Below are 20,878 nucleotides of genomic sequence, written 5' to 3' on the forward strand. Positions count from 1 at the left end.
AATACTGGATCAATTGGTTGTTCAGGAGACCTTTAGGTCTATACTTACCTTCTGTTATTTTATATACATCATCCTCTAAATTATTAAGGGGTTCTCTTCAGGGATCCTCTTATCCTGAGCAGATCTTCTGCCTTGGGTCATGCTAAGCAACCTAGGGACATTTCATGGGGAGAGGTAGAGAGGTAAAAAGCAGTTACACCTCTTTTGTTTTCTGCACCACCATTACTTAATGCAAAAACAAACAGACTGAAAAAAAATGAAGTAACAGAAGGGGATTAGTGGAGACATGTGAAAGAGAGGCTGGGATTGTAACTGCACTGTCTGCACAGTGATGAGTCCCAGGCAGAGAGGCAGCCAGGAGGAGCTCTGCATCCAGATGGCCAGGGAAAGTGCTGCTCTTGGGTTACTGCAGGGCAGGCAGCTTGGGAGCATGTTACAAGTCCACCAGGTCTGAGAGAGGAGAGAACAAGGGAGAGTGTAAGTATAAAGAAGTAACGGGCAATGTGCTCTCCCCATTGTTAGCATTACTTGACCCCCTGTGACCTGTGCAAGACACAGATGTCTGCTACCTCTATCGCCTCCCACTGCTGGGAGCCCTCCCACCCTTGCACCTGGGTAGCTGAGCCTGGCTGTCTGCTGCCAGTGTGCTGCTTGACTTTACAGGGAGAGCAAGAGAAATAAACATTGAAGAGGAGGAGGAGGAGGAGGTGGGGAGGAAGAGATTGCAGCCTTATGCTGGAGATCAGTGCAGATCAGGCTCCTTCCTCCTCCATGACAGAGCCACACACCACTGCTGCCTCTCTGCAGACCACCTGTGACAGCAGCAATCCTTGACTTCTCCAGACCACTCTTGTCTGCAACACCAGGATCTTGTCAGCTCAGCCTGGAGGAGCCCCCAGTTGTGCCCCCCCTCCCCACCCCCTGCTTCAGTCCTCTGGAGCTGTGGGCAGCTGGAGTTCTTCACTTAGTTTGGACTTGGATCATCTGGACTTGCAGCATTCCTCTTCTTCACCACCACCACCTTGGTTATTATTACTTTGTGCACCCCTCCTTCTCCTCCAGACTTTTTGACTTCTGCACATCAGACAACAGGAACTTTTATTTGCAGTTACTGTACAAGCCTGTGGCGAATGGTGGGAATTTCAAGCCCCTTCCAGTGTAAGTAGCATCAAGTCATGTTTCTGTGCTTCTCAATGGGTTGGTAGACCTGGGACAATTTACCTGGTTTCTTCAAGCTCCGCAGTTATGCATTACATGATAGGGGATGGAAGGTTTATATGCATGATAGCACTGGTGTTTATGGGGTGTTGCACAGCTTGGAAGCATGTTCTATAATATTGGGTTGCATAGAAATGCACTAAATTGATAATTTGTCATAATGCATCTGAGATTTGTATGCTCTGCAGATTGTAACGATGTTTATGGGTGATGTACACATTGTATTTTATTTTGGGGCTGACATCAATGATTTTAGACAGTGCAAATTGTGATTTATACAGTATGTGTTGGAATAGGGGTACTTCGCACTTTGATTTATATTAAGGTCTTTGTAGAGAAGTGAACATTTGTTAGTTGTGCAGTATGCATGTTATTAGAGTCATTTTCTCAGCATCCCCATGTTGGACATGAGGGGTTCAGCCTATAATGATACATAAAGTCCTCTTTAAACATATGAGGCTCAGTTCTCTGATCCAGAATATAACAGAACAGTCCTGGGTGGATTATGTAGTAATAGACAATTTAATGCTATAACTGTGCTGCAGCCAGACAATGTTACACTGAAAGCTCTTGGTGATAATATGTATCCATGTATGTCCATCTCAGACTCCTCTACTGTATACAGTCATACTGTATGTACACTATGGTACAAGGCTGGCTGACATTAAACAGGAGCTGGATTACACTCTATTTACAGTATGTTAATAGCAACCAAGTTACTGTTACTACATAGGATACTGTAATTCTCAAATACAAAAATGTAAGTGGATGAATGTTTTCAATAAAGGAAGTCCATATGGATTTTGACCCCTGTAGTACATCTATTCTGTTATAGAGTCGTAATTATCTATAGTCAAGGGTCAGGGTCCCAACTCCCTGGTTGTAAATCATAGGCACATGATGATGCCTTTAATTGATTGCTATACAGATGTAGGTGCCTGTAATCTGGGTTAGAGGTTCAACTCACTAGTATATAGGCTGACATGTTTATATATTGTTGCTGGAGCCTTTAATCCTGTGGTGGAAATGAGCAGGCATTTGGCCTTGCTGCAGAGCAGATTGAGTCTGGCCAGAGATAAGCAGGAGCAGCTTTGGGTGGCTGATAGTGTGCTCTGTGTTTCCTGGTGGGACACACAATGTCAGGCATAGTTTCCTTGCTGTAGAAGCAGATTTCCTTAGGAAACACTGGCAGCTTCCTTCAGTGTTTTTCAGGCTCCAGTAAACCTTTCCAGGAAATGATCATTCAGATCAATAGGTGCAAAATCTGTATGTTGCGGGTGCAGATGCTCCTTATGGACAGGCATATGGATAGTGGGAGCTCCTAGCAGCCTGGCTGCTTCTATATTTGGTTACACTGGATCATTTTACTAATCAAGCTGTGTGGCTGAGGCTGGTAGTTATTACTGTATATTGTGATGAATGCTTAATGCAGCCTGCAACATTATTACTAAGTCAAATCCTATAAATCAATGTATGGGGAGAGAGTAGGGTCAATGCACAGGCTGGACCGGCAGCAGTGGCCAAGGTATTGAAACACTGTATTATCACTATGTGGTTAATTTTCAATCCAAGGACTGATGTAGCTAAGATGTATGTTGTAGAACCAGAAGTTCCAGCTTGGTTTGGGTGTTAGTCTCTATGCGAGAAGCCTACATCTATTTGGAGAATAATACTAGTATTTATTAGTGAGATGAATGTTTAGTTGTGATTGACTTATCTGCCATGGGATGCATCTGATTTCTTAGTGCAACCATGTAATGTGATAGTCATTATATGTCCCTGTGAGATGCCAGTCATTATGGAGTAGGTTTATCAGGACAGTGCACTTGGCAGCTATGTGCACCTTTTAATGATGTCTCTTTTCCAATTAAAAGAAGGAGCAGATCATAATAGCAGATAGCTGAGTGTATATTATGTGATGAGAGCCCTGTGTATCCTGTGGGAAGCTGTCATGTGTTTTCTGCTGTTATCAGCCCCTGCTATGGAGGTGATCTGGGGACTTGTGTTCTGTTCTCACGCTCAAGTTCCTCCTCATAGAGCAAAGATGTGTCTTATTATCATCATCATTCCTTGCCCCAAGTCACAATCTATCCACATTAATAGCACCAAAACAGTCAATTATATACATGTACACACATCTAATGTTCATGTGCATCTATCTATCTATCTATCTATCTATCTATCTATCATGTAAGTGTTATTTGCCATGTTAGATATTGAATCCAAATTGCAAATAGGTCATCCAGTAAATAAGAGAATAATAATATAGATTCCTACAATATAAAATACAAGTCAAAATGTATTAAAAACAATATAAATATAATTCTACACAATTTACATATTTTCCATCCCTGTACAATAAAAAAGTACTTTAGTTGAAGTAACGATTATTATATCTAATTGTAGGTGTAAAGTATCAATTTACAATGTAACCTCCAGCACCTATAGATACAAAAACAATTCACTATACTACAAAATCCCCGTATGCAAGTGATCATAACACACTGCAAAGTTATTAGTATACTTAAAATATTACACAGCAAGTTCACAAGATTTATTTTTTAATCATTTACATCTTTAATTAACCTAAAACCGTACATGTAAAATTAAATGTACCTAATTGTGTGATCAAATGTATATAAATTATCTAGCAATTACATGAATAATAGCTATAAATGGTAAGTATATATAAGCCACACAGAGGTGTACAAAAATATATATAACATGCTCCATTCAGTGTTTTACTGAAAACAATATGTTAGCTGTATAAAACCTCTGTGAATTGTTGTAAATAATAGAAAATAAATAGTTTAATATGTAAACAAAATTTTTAGATTTAATCCAAAAACATTTACAACAGTTTACAAAGGTCTAATGCTGCTTACCTATTGTTTTCAGTATCAAACAATGAATGGAGAATGGGATGCATTTTTTTGCACACCTCTGTACAGATAGATATTAAATAGATAGATATATAGGTAGATAGATATTAGATAGATAGATAGATAGATAGATAGATAGATAGATAGATAGATAGATAGATAGATTGATAGATAGATAGTGACATGAATGAGCAGGACATCTGTGTACAGTAAATTTGAGCCTAATGAAGATAAGCCCCCATATGAAGCCGTGTGCTGGTCATCTGCTGCATTTCTCACATTATCACACGGCACACTACACCTCCCCACTATTCCTCTGAGGACATCGGGCACTGCCAGCCCAGGAATTACCCGGAGGATGGCTACACTTATTTATAGATCGGAATAAACAAACCAGTCCCAAAGAGTTACATTCAGTTTAGCTACATCGTTGTCCATACAAATATATTATATTTATATTATTTCATATGATATTATTAAATAGTAGCATGTTTGTAAATACACAATAATGCAACATTGTAATGAATAGAACGCTGATATAATAATAGTGTGCACATGGCGCATAGATAATATCTGTCTGGCTGTATGCTCAGCTGCTGTCACAGATATATTCATACATAGATCAGTTGTGTGAAGTGCTATTACTGCTGTGTTTCTACATTATTGGATTAGTGCTGGATTTGTAAGAGACCCCCGTGTATAGGTAGTGACACTGGCAGTGAGAAGTGTCTCCCCTCCCCCATCACATACACAATATATTCCTGGTAATAGTGCTTTATATCACTATCTGGTCATGGGAACAGAGAAATAGGAGGATTTGGTGTTATAGAGAGAATGAAGTAGTTTATAAAGCTTTAAAATGATTGATGTCTTTCTAGCTCATTACTGTATCTATCTATTTATCTATCTATTATACATCCATACAAATGTACACATTTGCACTGTATTAATTGTTACTATTATTATTATTATTATATATATAATATAATTTTACCATCACTTAGCTATTTCTAGCAGAGATCTATCAATCTATGTATCTTTTATTATCTACTATATATACATTTGCACTATATTTGAAGTGTGTTCTGTATGTCTATCTATAGATCTATCTGGTGCCTATGTAGTGTTGTGAAGAGGCTACAATAGTTTATAAATCCTGCATTCTTCCTACCTCATTACTCACTCTATCTATCTGTCTATCTCATATCTATCTATCTATCTATCTATCTATCTATCTATCTATCTATCTATCTATCTATCTATCTCATATCTATCTATCTATCTATCTCATATCTATCTATCTATCTCATATCTATCTATCTATCTATCTATCTATCTATCTCCTATCTATCTATCTATCTATCTCATATCTATCTATCTATCTATTTATCTCATATCTATCTATCTATCGCATATCTATCTATCTATCTGTCTATCTCATATCTATCTATCTATCTATTTATCTCATATCTATCTATCTATCTATCTATCTATCTATCTATCTATCTCATATCTATCTATCTATCTATCTCATATCTATCTATCCATCTCATATCTATCTATCTATCTATCTATCTATCTATCTATCTATCTATCTATCTATCTATCTATCTCATATCTATTTATCTCATATCTATCTATCTATCTACTTTCTATCTATCTCATATTTATTTATCTATCTACTTTCTATCTAACTATATATCTCATATCTATCGATCATACATCCATATGAATGTACAAATTTGCACTGTATTTATTTATACATGTGTGTATGTGTGATTTTTCTGGTGTCTATGTAGTGTTGTGATGAAGATACTATAATTTATGAATCTTACATGCTTCCTACCTCATAACTCGTCTCTGTCTATCTATCTATGATCTGTAGATCTATCTGGTGACTATTGGTGTTGTGGAGAGGAAGTAGTAGTTTATGAATCTTACATGCCCCAGACTTCATCGCTCCTATCTATCTCATTATCTATCTATCTATCTATCTATCTATCTATCTATCTATCTATCTATCTATCTATCTCTCTCTCTCTCTCTCTCTCTCTCTCTCTCTCTCTCTCTCTCTCACATCTATCTATCTCACATCTATCCATCTCACATCTATCCACTTATCTAATCAATCTTTTATTTCTCTCTATATTTCTGTAACTTCAGACATAAAATGTGTAAATCGTAAAATAATACCCATAATCTAGGGATTGAAGAGGTCACAGTCTCTCTGCCATCATTGTATAAACATGAAGGATTATTACCCCCAACATCAGGATTATCAAAAACCCTATTGCCCTCTCACATGACTGAATTACTATTCCCACATCAGCCTGTGAACTGCAAGCCTGGCACATTACCCCCTGTATATATAATGTCGTATACAATCATTGTCAGTAATTAGCCTGAATAATTAATAAAACAAATTAAACACCATGGAGCTCCATATTCCTAAGCATCTGCTGGAGGAGAGAGAGGCGGAGAGCTGCTGGGGATTATATACTGGAATTTCCAGTCTTCATAATATACATGCAGTTATATTTAATTAATACAAAAAGGCAATCTGAACCCAAAACTGTGTACAGATGTAGCAGAGCTGATTTTGTTGCTTAATAAAATAAATTTGTCATTAGAGAGAGAAGTTCATGTGTCAAAAAAGTGCAGGACTCTATTGTTTGTGTCGCAGCGCCGATGACAATGACAGCATCTGTGTTAGATCTTTAAGAAATGGCGAGATATTTTAAATGTATCTTGCCGCTTTAATGGAGGGGAGCTTTAATGAACAGGAACATTTTTTGGAATGACTTAACTTGCAAAATGGAATGATACATTTGATTTAATAAGAAAAAACTAAAAATGGCGCAGCTGCGCTAGTGCATGTTCTTTGACACCGATGACATTTTTGGGAGGCACAGGAAAATAAATACATCAGGCCAAAATTTGCCACATTGTATTCAAAATTAAGCTCCAAAGAGTTAAATGACAAACTCAGTTCTGCTACATCTATATGTGTATATGTATATATTTTGGAAGGGATTGATCCGCTTTACTGATACCAGGTAGTGGAAGATGCTATAGTCCTATAATTACCTGTATTATTCTTATTTTCCAGGCCCAGTATTTGCATTGAATGCACAGGGCATTGTCTGACTGCACCATTTTTTATTATTTGAATCACTGTATTAAATCTTTGCCAATATGCGGTGCACCCCACCCCCTCCTCCTGTATGGCACACACCTTCCTCTTCTGTCTTCCTCCTCACCCCATAGCCTCCCCTCTTCCATGTGGGCCCTGCTGATACTGTAATCAGCCGGCTGCACATTGCCTGTCTCTTCAGCCTCACACATTGTGCTGTGTGATGACAAGCCTCTGGCTCTAGATAAGCTAAGAAGGCTGTTTCATGAATACAGAAGCCACTGTACCTCGCCTGCCCTCAACCACTTATTTTTTCCTCACCTTCCTCTCTTTTGTATTCAACTTTTTTTTTCTCACACGTTTTGTCACATAATTATTTTTTTCTTGTCCTCCAATTCCAGGAAGTTTTCTTATATTTTAAGTCTGTATGAATTTTTCTTCTGAACTTTTTAGCATTGTCTTTTATTTCATATGTTCTTTCTATCTCATATCTATCTATCTCCTATCTATCTATCTCTCTCTCTCTCTTCTATCTATCTATCTATCTGTCTCATATCTATCTATCTATCTATCTATCTCATATCTATCTATCTATCTATCTATCTCATATCTATCTATCTATCTATCTATCTATCTATCTATCTATCTATCTATCTATCTATCTATCTATCTATCTCATATCTATCTATCTATCTATCTATCTATCTATCTATCTATCTATCTATCTATCTCATATCTATCTATCTATCTATCTATCTATCTATCTATCTATCTATCTATCTATCTCATATCTATCTATCCCATATCTATCTATCTATCTATCTATCTATCTATCTATCTATCTATCTATCTATCTATCTATCTATCTATCTCATATCTATCTCATATCTATCTATCTCATATCTATCTATCTCATATCTATCTAACTATCTATCTAACTCTATCTATCTCATATCTATCTATCTATCTATCTATCTATCTATCTATCTATCTATCTCATATCTATCTATCTATCTATCTATCTATCTCTCTCATATCTATCTATCTCATATCTATCTATCTATCTATCTATCTATCTATCTATTATCTATCTATCTCATATCTATCTATCTATTTATCTATTTATCTCATATCTATCTATCTATCTCATATCTATCTATCTATCTATCTATCTATCTATCTATCTATCTATCTATCTATCTATCTATCTATCTATTCATCCATCCATTAACTTACACCCTACCACACTCAATACCTCTCATACAGCCACATATATAAGGGCAGTTGCTTATGATGTAACTTTTTAGGATTATTCATGTACTGAAGTTTGTGTTCATGAATATATAGTGTATACGCTTTTGTGTGTGTGGATATATAGTGTATCTGCCTTTATGTGCATGGGAATATAGTATACGTGCCTGTGTGTATGGGTATATACTATGCGGTACCTTGTGTATATGAGAATATACTAAATGTGCCTGTGTGTATGTTGAGTATTTACTATATGGTACCTTGAGTTTATGAGAATGCCTGTGTGTGTATGAGTATACAGTATATGTTACTGTGTGTGTATGTGAGTCTATAGTATACGTGACTGTGCATATAGTGTATGTGCCCGTGTTTATGAATACTATGTAGTGTGTGAGTATATAGTATATGTGCCGGTGTGTGTATGATTATATAATGCACGTGCTTGTATATATGGGTATGTAGTGTATGTGAATGTCATTTGAGTAAATTGTATATAAAACATTCCTGCGTGTATAATAGTGCACATGTCTGTGAATGTATAAGAATTTAGTGTATGTACCTGTATGTATGAGTATATACTGTATGTGCCTGTGTGTGTATGATTTTAGTGCACATATCTGTGAATGTATGAGGATATAGTTAATGTGCCTGTGTATATATGAGTATATGGTGTATGTACATAGTGCATGTGTGTATGAGCATATAGTGTGCATGCCTGTGTGTACAGGTATGAAGTGTATGTGCCTGTGTGTATATGAGTATATAGTTTATCTGTTTGTGAGTGAGTATATAGTGTACATGCCTGTGGGTGTATAGGTATGCACTGTGTGTGTGTGAGTATATAGCGTATAGTAGGTGTCTGTATGTGTCCTACTGGATGCTTCAGGGTACATCTTGACTTTATCTGCCATCGCCTTTTTCCTCAAAAGCATTTCCAAGAGTGAGATTAGCAGAGCCTTTATCAGGAATTTGGGGTTAGTTAGTTGTCAGCCGACACAACAGAGCTGAGACCACTGGAAATTTATGGTCTGGTCTGAGGACCGCTTAACTCAAATAGAGAATGGAGTGCGACTTTATTATCTGGAGGAAGTGACTCACTGAGCGGGGAGCTCTGATTTATCACCAATCTGACTTCCTTCATCCCATCATTTATTTATCTGGAGATCGATCTGCTGATCATTCACTTTCCGTAGTTCTATGTACATACGTGTATAAATCTATATATGCATACATACACGCATACCAACATACATAGAATAGAGCATTATCACTCCCCATTGCTTTGTAGAAATGAGTGTTTGATCTTTTCTGTTGAGATTATAGATGAAACATAACTTGGCCTAAGAGGGGAAACTTGAAGCTCCTGGATGCAAAATCTGTAACACGGCTCCCAACTGTAATGTTTAATTTATAGTCCTGGTCTCCTTATATGGGGAAGGGAGACCTTATGGACCCTCGTAGTCTACAGGACCCAGGTGCAGCCGTACCTTCTGCACTCTCTGTGGTGCTCCTGGTAGTACAATCTCTTCATACAGTTCAGGGGAAACCTAGTGCTGCCACGCCAAAGTCAAGAAATGCAGAATTATGCTTGTTCGATTCCAATATTTCTTCCGGTCTACAACTTACTTCTATTTTCTGAAGAGCTTCAACATGCAATGGGACAATTTCCCCCAGTGGCCATTTTTTCAGAGGGCATTTCACGTAGAAGACAGCGCCCATCATGGACGTCACATATACATCTCACATAGACATTCCTCTTATCCATGAGGGATATATTTAAACACCAAAACATGGGGTACACAAAAGGAGTTAAAAAATGATAAGAAAAATGCAGGAGTGGGAACATTGCTCTTCACCAACTTTGGCTTGGTGGACCCTGCCTAAAAACAGGGTGATTGTCACGATAAGGATGACCCCACGTCTCGAACCTAGGGGACCTTGCCTGTCCTTAGATGGAGGGTAGGGAAGGATATATAGCAGAAAGAAATTCTATATATGTATATGTATGTGTATGTGTGTGTGTATAGAGCTAAGCAAAGGTGAATAAGCCCCACAGTAAAAGTATCACCACTATCACTAGACAACTACTACTACACCAAACACCTCAGGAAGGAAAATGTAGAGATGGGCCAAGAATAAATGCACTTCCATTATGGCTGATTGAAACAGCTCCCTGTCAGCCAGTCACTCCACACACCACAGAAGATATTGTATCAGGCAAGAGAAGAAGGAAGCATTAAACGCTGAGGCATTTCCGACATACAACACCTAATGGAACTTCTGCAATGATATGAAACACTGAGGGATTCCAGACAGATGACTCCCAAGTGAACTTCTACACCGATAGGAATGAGGCACTCATCAGTGCCCAATAGGTGCCTGCAATCCCAAACTGCCTTAATACTGATTTCCTAAGGAGTTATTGGGGTTTACACCTTGTTATAATATATTTCAGTCGAACTTGAATAAAATCAAGAGTATTAATTGAAGATGTTGCATGGTCTTGCTGAGCATAGCAGATCAATAGGTTAAGACAATAAACTCCCATTACTTCTCTTCCATGCACCAAATATATTGACATTTCAGGACTTCCATTGCTTCAGTGCACATGATAAACCCCTACCATTTACGGAGTGACTGACTGCAATGACACCTATTTTAATGTATGTTATCTGTGCCTTCAAGTTAGAGAAATTGTACAGGGTGGCATTGGGAGTTCCGGTGGGTGAGGGTTCACATTTTAATGCAGTGAGAGGCACCGCCGTATATTGCAGTTTAATTACAGCTGGAATCACATGGTAGGAAGGTGTCGGCTCCTCTGCACTTTATATACTTTTTAACTTGCTTGGAATTTAGCACTGCAGACAATGTGATTCATTGTGTGTTATCATAATGAATACAATTACTCCTACTACAGCAGCTGCTTAGCTTCTATGTTTGGGAATGTGTGTTCACCCTGGTCTGGGTATGATTTTCTACAGCGCTTGTATCTGAAGACCGAATGGAGTTCATATACTAATAGGGAAGCTGAAACCCTCATCATGTTCTTAGCTATTGCCTAAATAAGTTGACTAACCTGAGATATTTTGGGGTAATTTGATCATTTTTCAAAAACATTTTTCTAGAATTGGCACAATGTGGACTATGAGTATACAAATATGAGGTCAGTTTTTTAGCATAATTGTATTGGAAAAAAATTGGCATCCGGCACAAACAGCTTAAATGTATGAATGCGTCTACTACTTTTCCAGATGGCAAAGACTTCTTCATTGTGGATATCTTAGTGTTGTGAGATAAGCTGAGTTGTGGCCTACATTACTATGCTGTGGCCTACAACACACAATACATCACTTGCTTAGAATAGTGTACCACCCAACTGGTATACTAGTCTTCATGAATGATGCCTAATTGTAATTTTTTTTAAGGATACGATGATTAAATTGATCTTGTCACATTGACATGGTGTCTGACTGCTGGCATCATGTTATAGAGTCGGAGGAGCTGAGCCTATTGATATATATATTTTTTTTTTATGGGAAAAGATTCAATATAACTCATCTTTTATGCATTTAAATACCTGCTCTTCCTATGCCTAAGAGTCCAGTGGGCGGTCCTTATTAGAGATAGCTTTGAATCACTGATAGGACCGCCCACTGGACTCCTAATTATAGAATAAAAAAGGATATAAATGAATAAAACAGAATTTACACGGAATCTTTCCCCATAAAGCTATATATCAATCTTCTTAGCTTCTTCTCCTGCTCTATAACATGAGGCCCACAGATAAGACTGTATGTACAATGTGACAGTCCCGTTTAAGTTTCTTTATATAAAATTGGAAAACTCCTTTAGGAAAATAGTGTAGAATATAAAGTTGTACTTTGTATCACTTCTAACATTACCAATCTTTTCCCCTTCAAGTACCTGACTGTAATAATACGATGTTATCGTGAGACGCTACAGGTTAGAAATCACTGTCTAAGAATAATCATTAGCGAGAGGCACTTCTACCCTTATGTTATACCTATCACCTGTTCACAGTGGTATTCCAAGGTTCACAGCGGAGATCCTCAATATGTCTGCCTCTTCTCTGTGTAGGCGACAGATGTACTCTTAAGATAGAGAGGTGAAAAACGGTCTTTCTGTCAGTCTCCCCACCTAAATGTTAGGTTTTGCAGTGGATCAGCAGGTGCCATGTGTAAATTTTCCGAAGGCCAAGTGTGTCAATTCACAAAAGACAAGTGATAAGAGAGAAAAGATGAGCGCAATCAGTTTTTTTTCGCCGGTGTTTTTCAATTTGTGGAGGATTTGAAGAGCTATTTTGTTAAACTGCTACATCTGCTTGAATATGAATATTGAAGCTCTACCACTAAAATAAACACCCTGTAATTTAGGAGCCTCTGTAATCTTTTGTTAATGCAAGTGGTTTTCAAAAAACATCAATTTTCTATTCTGAAATTCCTTTGCCTAATGTGAATTTTTGGCTCTTATCACTTATCTTTGGTGGATAAAAATGGTGTTCTGCAATTAGAATGCGCTGGATATGCGGGGTTGAATGGTTTACTTCAGATACCATTAGCGTCTGCAGAGATGCAAGCAATAAATCAAATGGCATATCTCACATTTTTATATGGCACGTAGGGCATTTTGTTGTTTGTGTAACTTCCCTTTGCTAACTGATATTTTATGTGAACGGAGCTTCATATTCCCAAATATAGCTGCAGAATTACTATTACTGCCCTCCAACAACCCTCTGCATGTACAAGAACAACATGTTTCACAAAGGCAGATGGAATGATTGCCAAAGCACCACGAAGAGTGGAGAGAAATGATCTGGTGATAAAATCTCTTTGTTGTTTTGCAGCAACATTTAATATCTTCACGGATTTCAACCTTGTGCATTTTTTTCTTTCTACTATCACAGAATATTCTTAAGGAGAACCTCTAGTTGAGAGACAAAATCTCTTCGGCTAGTGCCTCCTTTCTTTCTTCCTTGGCCCTTGTGTTAATACATTCGAATGTACTTCTGAGATATTGAGGCCTTCATTTCTGGGGATAGAAGTCATTAGGAGTTGGCCAGGTGACTATAAGGGTCACAACATGGGTCAGGAGCTTCTAGGTTGTCACCTGCTGACTGCAGCCCATGTTAGACTACTTGGGTCCCAACAGGAGTCAGGAGCTTCTAGGTTGTCACCTGCTGACTGCAGCCCATGTTAGGCTACTTAGGTCCCAACAGGAGTTAGGAGCTCCTAGGTTGTCACCTTCTGACTGCAGCCCATGTTGGACTACTTGGGTCCCAACAGGAGTCAGGAGCTTCTAGGTTGTCACCTGCTGACTGCAGCCCATGTTGGACTACTTGGGTCCCAACAGGAGTCAGGAGCTCCTAGGTTGTCACCTGCTGACTGCAGCCCATGTTAGACTACTTGGGTCCCAAAGGTAGTTAGGAGTTTCTTGGTTGTCACCTGCTGACTGCAAGCTATTTTCCTAGGGAAGAGTTTGGACATATTTGACAAGCAAATATAGTGCATCAAAATATCACCCATTAGATAAAAATAATGGACTTTTTGAAGGATAAACTAATAAACTGTGTTATGCCTGGTGAAGGGCCTTGAATGCTTCAAAGTAGACCAAGATAGAAGTCTTCCACTGTCCCTTAGGCCCATGTATCTTTCCCAACATCTGCCATCAGGGGATAATTGTTGGGCCCCATACATAATCAGCTGTACCTACCAAAATCGACTGATCTAGATCTAATGTATATGTCTACCCTAAGACTCTATTGTATATGTAAGAAAAAGACGCCCCTACCTTCAAAGTCAGATGAATAGTAGAACATAATGTAGCTCACCTGAAAACTTCAATCAGGAAATTGTGACCTGTGATAATTATAGCTTCCAGTCATTAGAAGAACTAATTATATTTTAAGTTAATGGACTTGGGTACTTAAGATTGGTCTTTTAACAGATAAAAGGTGCACAAAAGACGATGTTATTTAGTAAACACATACATTGTGGCAGGTTGGGACCTGGGGGCTGGTGCTTACTGGTCATTCCCAAAATAAACCATGATGTGGAACTATAACCGGAACTGTCAGCAGTGACCAGTAGCAATAAACACTATATATATATATATATATATATATATATATATATATATATATATATAGTGTGTGTGTATATATATATATAAATATATATATATATATATATATATATATCTTGCTGAACCTTTGCAAAAGGTTTGGATTGGTCCGAATTAGGTTGAATCAAACGGGAGTTCACCTAAATCCCTAAATCTGGTCTGAGAGTGTTATATAGAGTTTTTATGGCTCTTAGCCAGTGTTACACTCATACACCATTGTTCAGACTAGTGTTAAGCAAACTGAACCAGTAGAACCCCGTTTCATGTTAACTTTGTTAAAAGTTTGGTTCAGTATGAACTTAAACCAAGTTTTAAGCAAAGTTCAACCTGAAACAAGGTTCTACTGGTTCAGTTTGCTCAACACTATCAGCAATGTTCATCAGTCTTTCTATCATAAAAAGTAAGATTCCAGTGGAACTTGATGTATTATGTTAACTTGCTCTCAATAATGCTGAACAAATTTTACTTTGGATCCAAGAGCTTCAAGTTGATCTTCTAGGTCTGATGCTGTGTTATGTTTACACATGTGTTTAAGACGCTTAAAGGCCCACTCTATTAAAAACACATTTCTCCATCATTACACCCATTATCTGATTGTCACAGTCTGGAGGTCTCCTATGTATATTGCATGCACTTTCATGTACTACAGCCTCCTTTGTTAGCAATCCCATGATGCATCAGCACAGCATCACACAACCAGCTAGTGCCAGTACCATCTCTGCCTGCTGGGAGAACAATATAAATATTATTACTCACTACATTGTCCTAAATAAGCTAAAGACCCTATGTGTACAGTCATGAGGAGAAACTACCATTTACTACCTTATAGCTATCCAATAGGAGCCCCTAATCATCAGCAGTAACTGTGATAGCAGTTTCTGTGCACCCCTTGTTAAGAGCCTGTGTGGCAGTATCCATGCAGTTCCGTCATACAAAAAGTCCTGGTGACTGTGATAGTGACTCCAGGAGAGAACAGAAGGTCAAGTAATTCCCAGGCGGTCACAATGAAATCACATGACCCATCTGAGAAAGACTCCAGGAATTTCCAGCTAGAAAGGACTAACTAAGCAAGGTACTACAATACTAGTTGATTATATATACTGGGGAACTAGTTATACAATGAATGGGAAAAAAAAGACTTTTCCAGGCTGGCCCTTTAAGAATTGCTTTTCATTGGTATTACGTCTGGGCTTGAAGGGTCACTTCAACGATTTACCATGGGCCTCATTTATAAAAACTATTCGTGTTTTCCCATAGCAACTCCTAAGATCATGTTTTATTATATAACCTGTAGTCTAATATATTATTATGGCATCTGCACCACTTCTTACTTCACTCAGCCCATTACTTGAACGTGACTTTTACAGGTCACTACTAACAATGCCCCATATTTTCTGTATTCCGACTACATAAAATAGAACTGTTACAGTCTGAGCATTGCTAGTTATAATACTATGTGTTAGAGTCTATTATTCTTGCAGCTTGCACTATGTGCAAACAGAAGAACAGAATCATTACACACCGGCACAGCGACTCATCAATGCTTTGTGGATTTGAAGGTCTGACCATACTAGGGAAGCCTTGAAAACCGCCATTTACTCAGAAGCCATTATTTTACGTGTCTTTGCGGCTTTTGAAGTCACATCATCCATTTGTGTTCAGTTGTGGGATCAGCTGAGAGAACATGGACTAAATCATATTTGCAGCTGGGCAATTACAATGCACCCTAAGATCTGTGAGCTTCAACCATGAACACAGATGCCTTCAAAGTTCTGTTTTTCTTCCATGTGGAAGTCATTGGCATAGAACAGATGCCTTCATTTTGGAGAAACCAGCCTCTGGATATAATTGGTTCTCTCTTCCCACGTCCTCTAGGGACAGTCTATTGCAGATTAAATTAGATGAAAAAGAAGATGAACACAAAACAAAAGCTTTTCATGGTGTTTTCACCGTTCTTCCCAGGACGACTTTACTGTTGAGAGATTTCTCCGTATTTAATGATACCACATTGTCTTTAGTACACAGTAGCATAAATTAAATACATATATCACAATGGCATTTGAAAAGTGGAGCTCATCATTAATTCATCCTGATTTCTGGTTATAGTAGACAGATTATTAGAGTTAGTTATTAAGCATTAATGGTGAATGCCATTACGTTTGCCTTGCATTGTAATTTTGTAAAGCGTTTATTTTTAACAACCGGCATGCATTTGCTGATAGTTAAAGTAGATGATAAGGCAGACAGGATGTAAGATAATCAAAATAAAGCGCTGTACGCAGCACGGTGGAAGGGCTAATGGATCACTCCCATTAAAGAGACAGCCATTCAGAAAGATGGGACTTGGATCAAAGGGTTTGTAATTTCTACTGAGCAAGAGGAATGTAGACTTGTATGGTTTAGGAACCGCTAAGCACTGATGTATAGTAATGCCACGCTTGTCTGCGTAGAGAATAATGAGCAGTTCACTACAAGAGAGGTAACATTATGTATAGCTTCCATACATATTTTCTGATAGTGAGGGGGATCAATGAGTGGAACAGGTTACCACAGGAGGTGGTGAGTTCTCCTTCAATGGAAGTGTTCAAACAAAGGTTGGATAGACATCTGTCTGGGATGATTTAGTGATTCTGCACTGAGCAGGGGGTTGGACCCGATGACCCTGGAGGTCCTTTCCAACTCTACCATTCTATGATATTCATATACAGTGCCAGCATTCGGTTAGATGGCACAGATAGGCAGCCTGCCTCTATTGTGTAGAAAACGGCAAGATAGCTATGAATTCTTGCATAAAGCAAAAAGTTCTGACCACTCTTGTATGGTGTTTGTCTGCTAGCTCTTCTATTGACTCCCCTTATTGCACAGATGACCTATGCACATGTCCTAATGGACCCTCTCTGCTTAAGGTGCTCATATACCTTTAATAGCTATGGATCAAATTCCCTCATACACAGGAATTCCCAGTTCATTCTTGTGTTTTACATTGGGATAGTGGAGAAAGTTGAAGCCAAAAAGCATTGATGGTGGATTATCTCCAGTGGGGGCAAAAAGATTGAGCGTTGAAACTCAACTTGCGCAATCTTTCTTTCCTCCAACATCATCTGTCAGTGGAAAAAGTTGGCAGGCCCCCATATACATAAGAATGTTGTCCTGTCCTGATAAAATCATGAAGTTCAGATAACTACGTTCTAATATATATGAGGAGTAGAGATGAGCGAGCACGCTCGTTTAAGGCTGATGCTCGAGCGAGCATCGGTCATCTCGCGTAACTGATTACTCGTCTGAGCACCATGCGGGGTGGGCGGCGGGGAAGAGCAGGGGGGAGAGGGAGAGAGATCTCTCTCTCCCACCCAATTCCCCCCCCCCCGCTCCCCGCCGCCCACCCGCATGGTGCTCAGACGAGTAATCAGTTACTCGAAAAGACCGATGCTCGCTCAAGCATGAGCCTTAACCGAGTGTGCTCGCTCACCTCTAATGAGAAGCTTTACCCTCCTGCACAAAAAGACAAATATAATTGTGTTACATTGGGATGCAAGACCATTTGTGCTGAACATATGGAGGCCTTTTGATCGTTAGTAGCTATGCCTCTAACAGTAGGGTTGCTTATAATGGTAGGGTATAGCTGTTGCTTTAGGCCTCCATTCATGTCTGCTTTATAAACTTCCATTTTGTGAATTTATATGAGGGTTTGGAGCGTCCCTTCCTATTTTCCAGTTACGAAATAACATGTTTCCAGATGTGTAAACTTAGACATTGTTGGCTACTGACTCAGTATGGCTGAAATGACCCCCTTTATTCCTTAGGGAAATATCACATATACACCAGACTTATGTGAGAAAGGCTATGACACTACATTGTATAACTAGTGATACTATAGAATCCTTTGTTTACCGGATCGTCTTACATTTTAGGCTGCTTGCCTAATCTAGAAGATGCTTGTGCATCATTGTCCTCAGATAATCTGCTTCTTGACTGCCTTATTTAGACCATATTGATTGTACGTTGGTGGGAAATATTGGACATCCACTTTTTCTCAATGTGGTGTGGGAATTTATTTGAAAGCCTTTCACATCGTAACAGAACGTGCCCGTTGGCTTCTTCAGTGTGCTATTTATGTAATGCCGAATGTCTATATCTCAGGGCAGGAATTGACCCATTGTAGTATCTACACCAAAGACATCGGAACTTGTACCAGAAGAGTTATCAGGATCTGATGTGGAAATTGCAAAGTATCTAGTTTTCCATATTGTTGGTGACCACAACCAGGAAAGTGCTCTTTAGTTACAGCTTCGGTAATGGAAGAAATCCAAGGACGTAGCTGTAAGGGGTGCACGGTACATGGTAGGCGGGGGTCCTGCTACAGATTTTGCATTCTTACTTATTTCCCTTCTTGGTACTGGGCTACAGCTCACACTTTTTAAATCATTGTACTTTCTATGTAACCTGCATTTATGCCAAAAACTCCGACATTTGTATGTCAAAGAAGATGTTAAACCGAAGCAATGATGAAAGCCACCTGCACATCATAGACTTCACCTGGCCTTGTCGTGCAGCTGGTTGAGCTATATTGTCTTTATGTGTTGATGTATTGCGAGCCTTTGAGTGCAATTTTTTGATTGCTTTCATATGATTCTATAATGTGCATCTGAGATACAATAGTCAACATTCAATGCCTATTAAAGCCAGAAACTAGTACTTTATATGGGGCTTGGTTACGTCATCCATTTCAGTCTTCTTACTTTCTATATTAGCGATATAAAAAAGTTCTATATTAGCGTTATAAAAACTCTTAAGGTCTTGTTTACATCTTTATTAGGGCTTTCCGTCTCTCTGTTCCGTTTTTAGAGCAGAAAAATGGACTTAACATTTCAATTTTTCCACGATTGATTTCAATAGGTTTATAAAAAAATAGAATGCAGAGAGATGGAAAGGCCTAATGCAGCTGTAACATGTAGATGGAAAGCCCTATTGCAACCCTAACACAGAGAGGTAGAAAGCCCCAATGCAGCCTCAACACAGAGACATGGAAAGCCCCTATGCAACCCTAATGCAGAGAGATGGAAAGACCTAATGCAGCTGTAACATGCAGATGGAAAGCCCTAATGCAGCCCTAATGTAGAGATGGAAAGACCTAATGCAGCTGTAACATGCAGATGGAAAGCCCTAATGCAGCCCTAATGTAGAGATGGAAAGGCCCAATGCAGCTGTAACATACAGATGGAAAGCCCTAATGCAACCCTAACACAGAGAGGTGGAAAGCCCCAATGCATCCTCTATACAGGGAGATGGAAAGCCCCTATGCAACCCTAATGCAGAGAGATGGAAAGGCCTAATGCAACCCTAATGCAGAGGGATGGAAAGACCTAATGCAGCTCTAACATACAGATGGAAAGCACTAATGCAGCCTTAACGCAGAGAGATGGAAAGCCCCAATGCAACCCTAATGTAGTGATGGAAAGCCAGTCAGGCCATAGGACACAGACGCGTAACATTTAGCTATTGGGCCCCAATGCAAAAACTATAACAGGGTCATAATTAGTATTGCTACATTTAAAGTATTGGTCTGCTCACATGGGGAAGAGAGACCCTCTTATGCATTTATGCCCCCTTATGTTCATCTATGAATGAACATGAATGAACATGTTTACTCCGAATGCAGGTAAACAGCTGTAATAGATCTTCGGCCGCTCTGCCTCCATTCAGTGAATGATTATTGCTACTGTGTGAAAGCATAGTAGCGATAGTCGTTGAGATGACTGTCGGACCAACAAATGCCCCATGTTAAAGGGCCCTCAGGTACTTAACCTATAACACATAATACATGTTTTTGCAAGCCAAGTCTATACATTGTTTTTTACGCTGTGGCTAAAAGATCATATTTGGCTCATCAAGATCTACAATTTATACAGATCGGCTCATATGTCTGATAGAAGCAAATATCAATGGCTTCCAAAATTGTTTTCTGAACTCCTATTAAGTTTCAACTTCGTAAATACATTAGTAATGAAGGTCAAATGGTGCCAATGACGTGTGTGTCTATATAAGTTGCAAAGCTTAACTTTGCACTTGACATGTTAAATACAGAGTTTCATCAAATTTTATTTAGACCCTGCATAGCTTTACCATTGTGGTCTCCCTGACTCTGACAATGTCTTTCTTTTGTTTATACTCCTCCTCTTTCCTCTGTACGGGCTCTTCTTGGTTTCTGTGCTGGAGCTTTGATTGTGTCAAGTGGGCGGTCCCCATTGTTCAC

At 38.7% G+C, this 20,878-nt stretch overlaps 1 protein-coding gene across 4 annotated transcripts in view; it reads left to right on the forward strand.

Moving 5' to 3' along the window:
- Positions 1–457: 457 nt before the first annotated feature.
- The window catches only part of RUNX1T1 (RUNX1 partner transcriptional co-repressor 1), a 146,644-nt gene continuing 126,223 nt past the window's right edge, over positions 458–20,878 (forward strand). For all 4 annotated transcript variants that reach the window (XM_066578418.1, XM_066578424.1, XM_066578423.1 and 1 more), the window contains exon 1: positions 458–1,158. In XM_066578418.1, the coding sequence (XP_066434515.1) occupies positions 1,131–1,158 (28 nt within the window). In that variant the 5' untranslated portion in view covers positions 458–1,130. The remainder of the gene's footprint in view (positions 1,159–20,878) is intronic.

Source organism: Eleutherodactylus coqui, chromosome 9 (assembly GCF_035609145.1).
Source record: "Eleutherodactylus coqui strain aEleCoq1 chromosome 9, aEleCoq1.hap1, whole genome shotgun sequence".
Classification (NCBI taxonomy): Eukaryota; Metazoa; Chordata; class Amphibia; order Anura; family Eleutherodactylidae; genus Eleutherodactylus; species Eleutherodactylus coqui.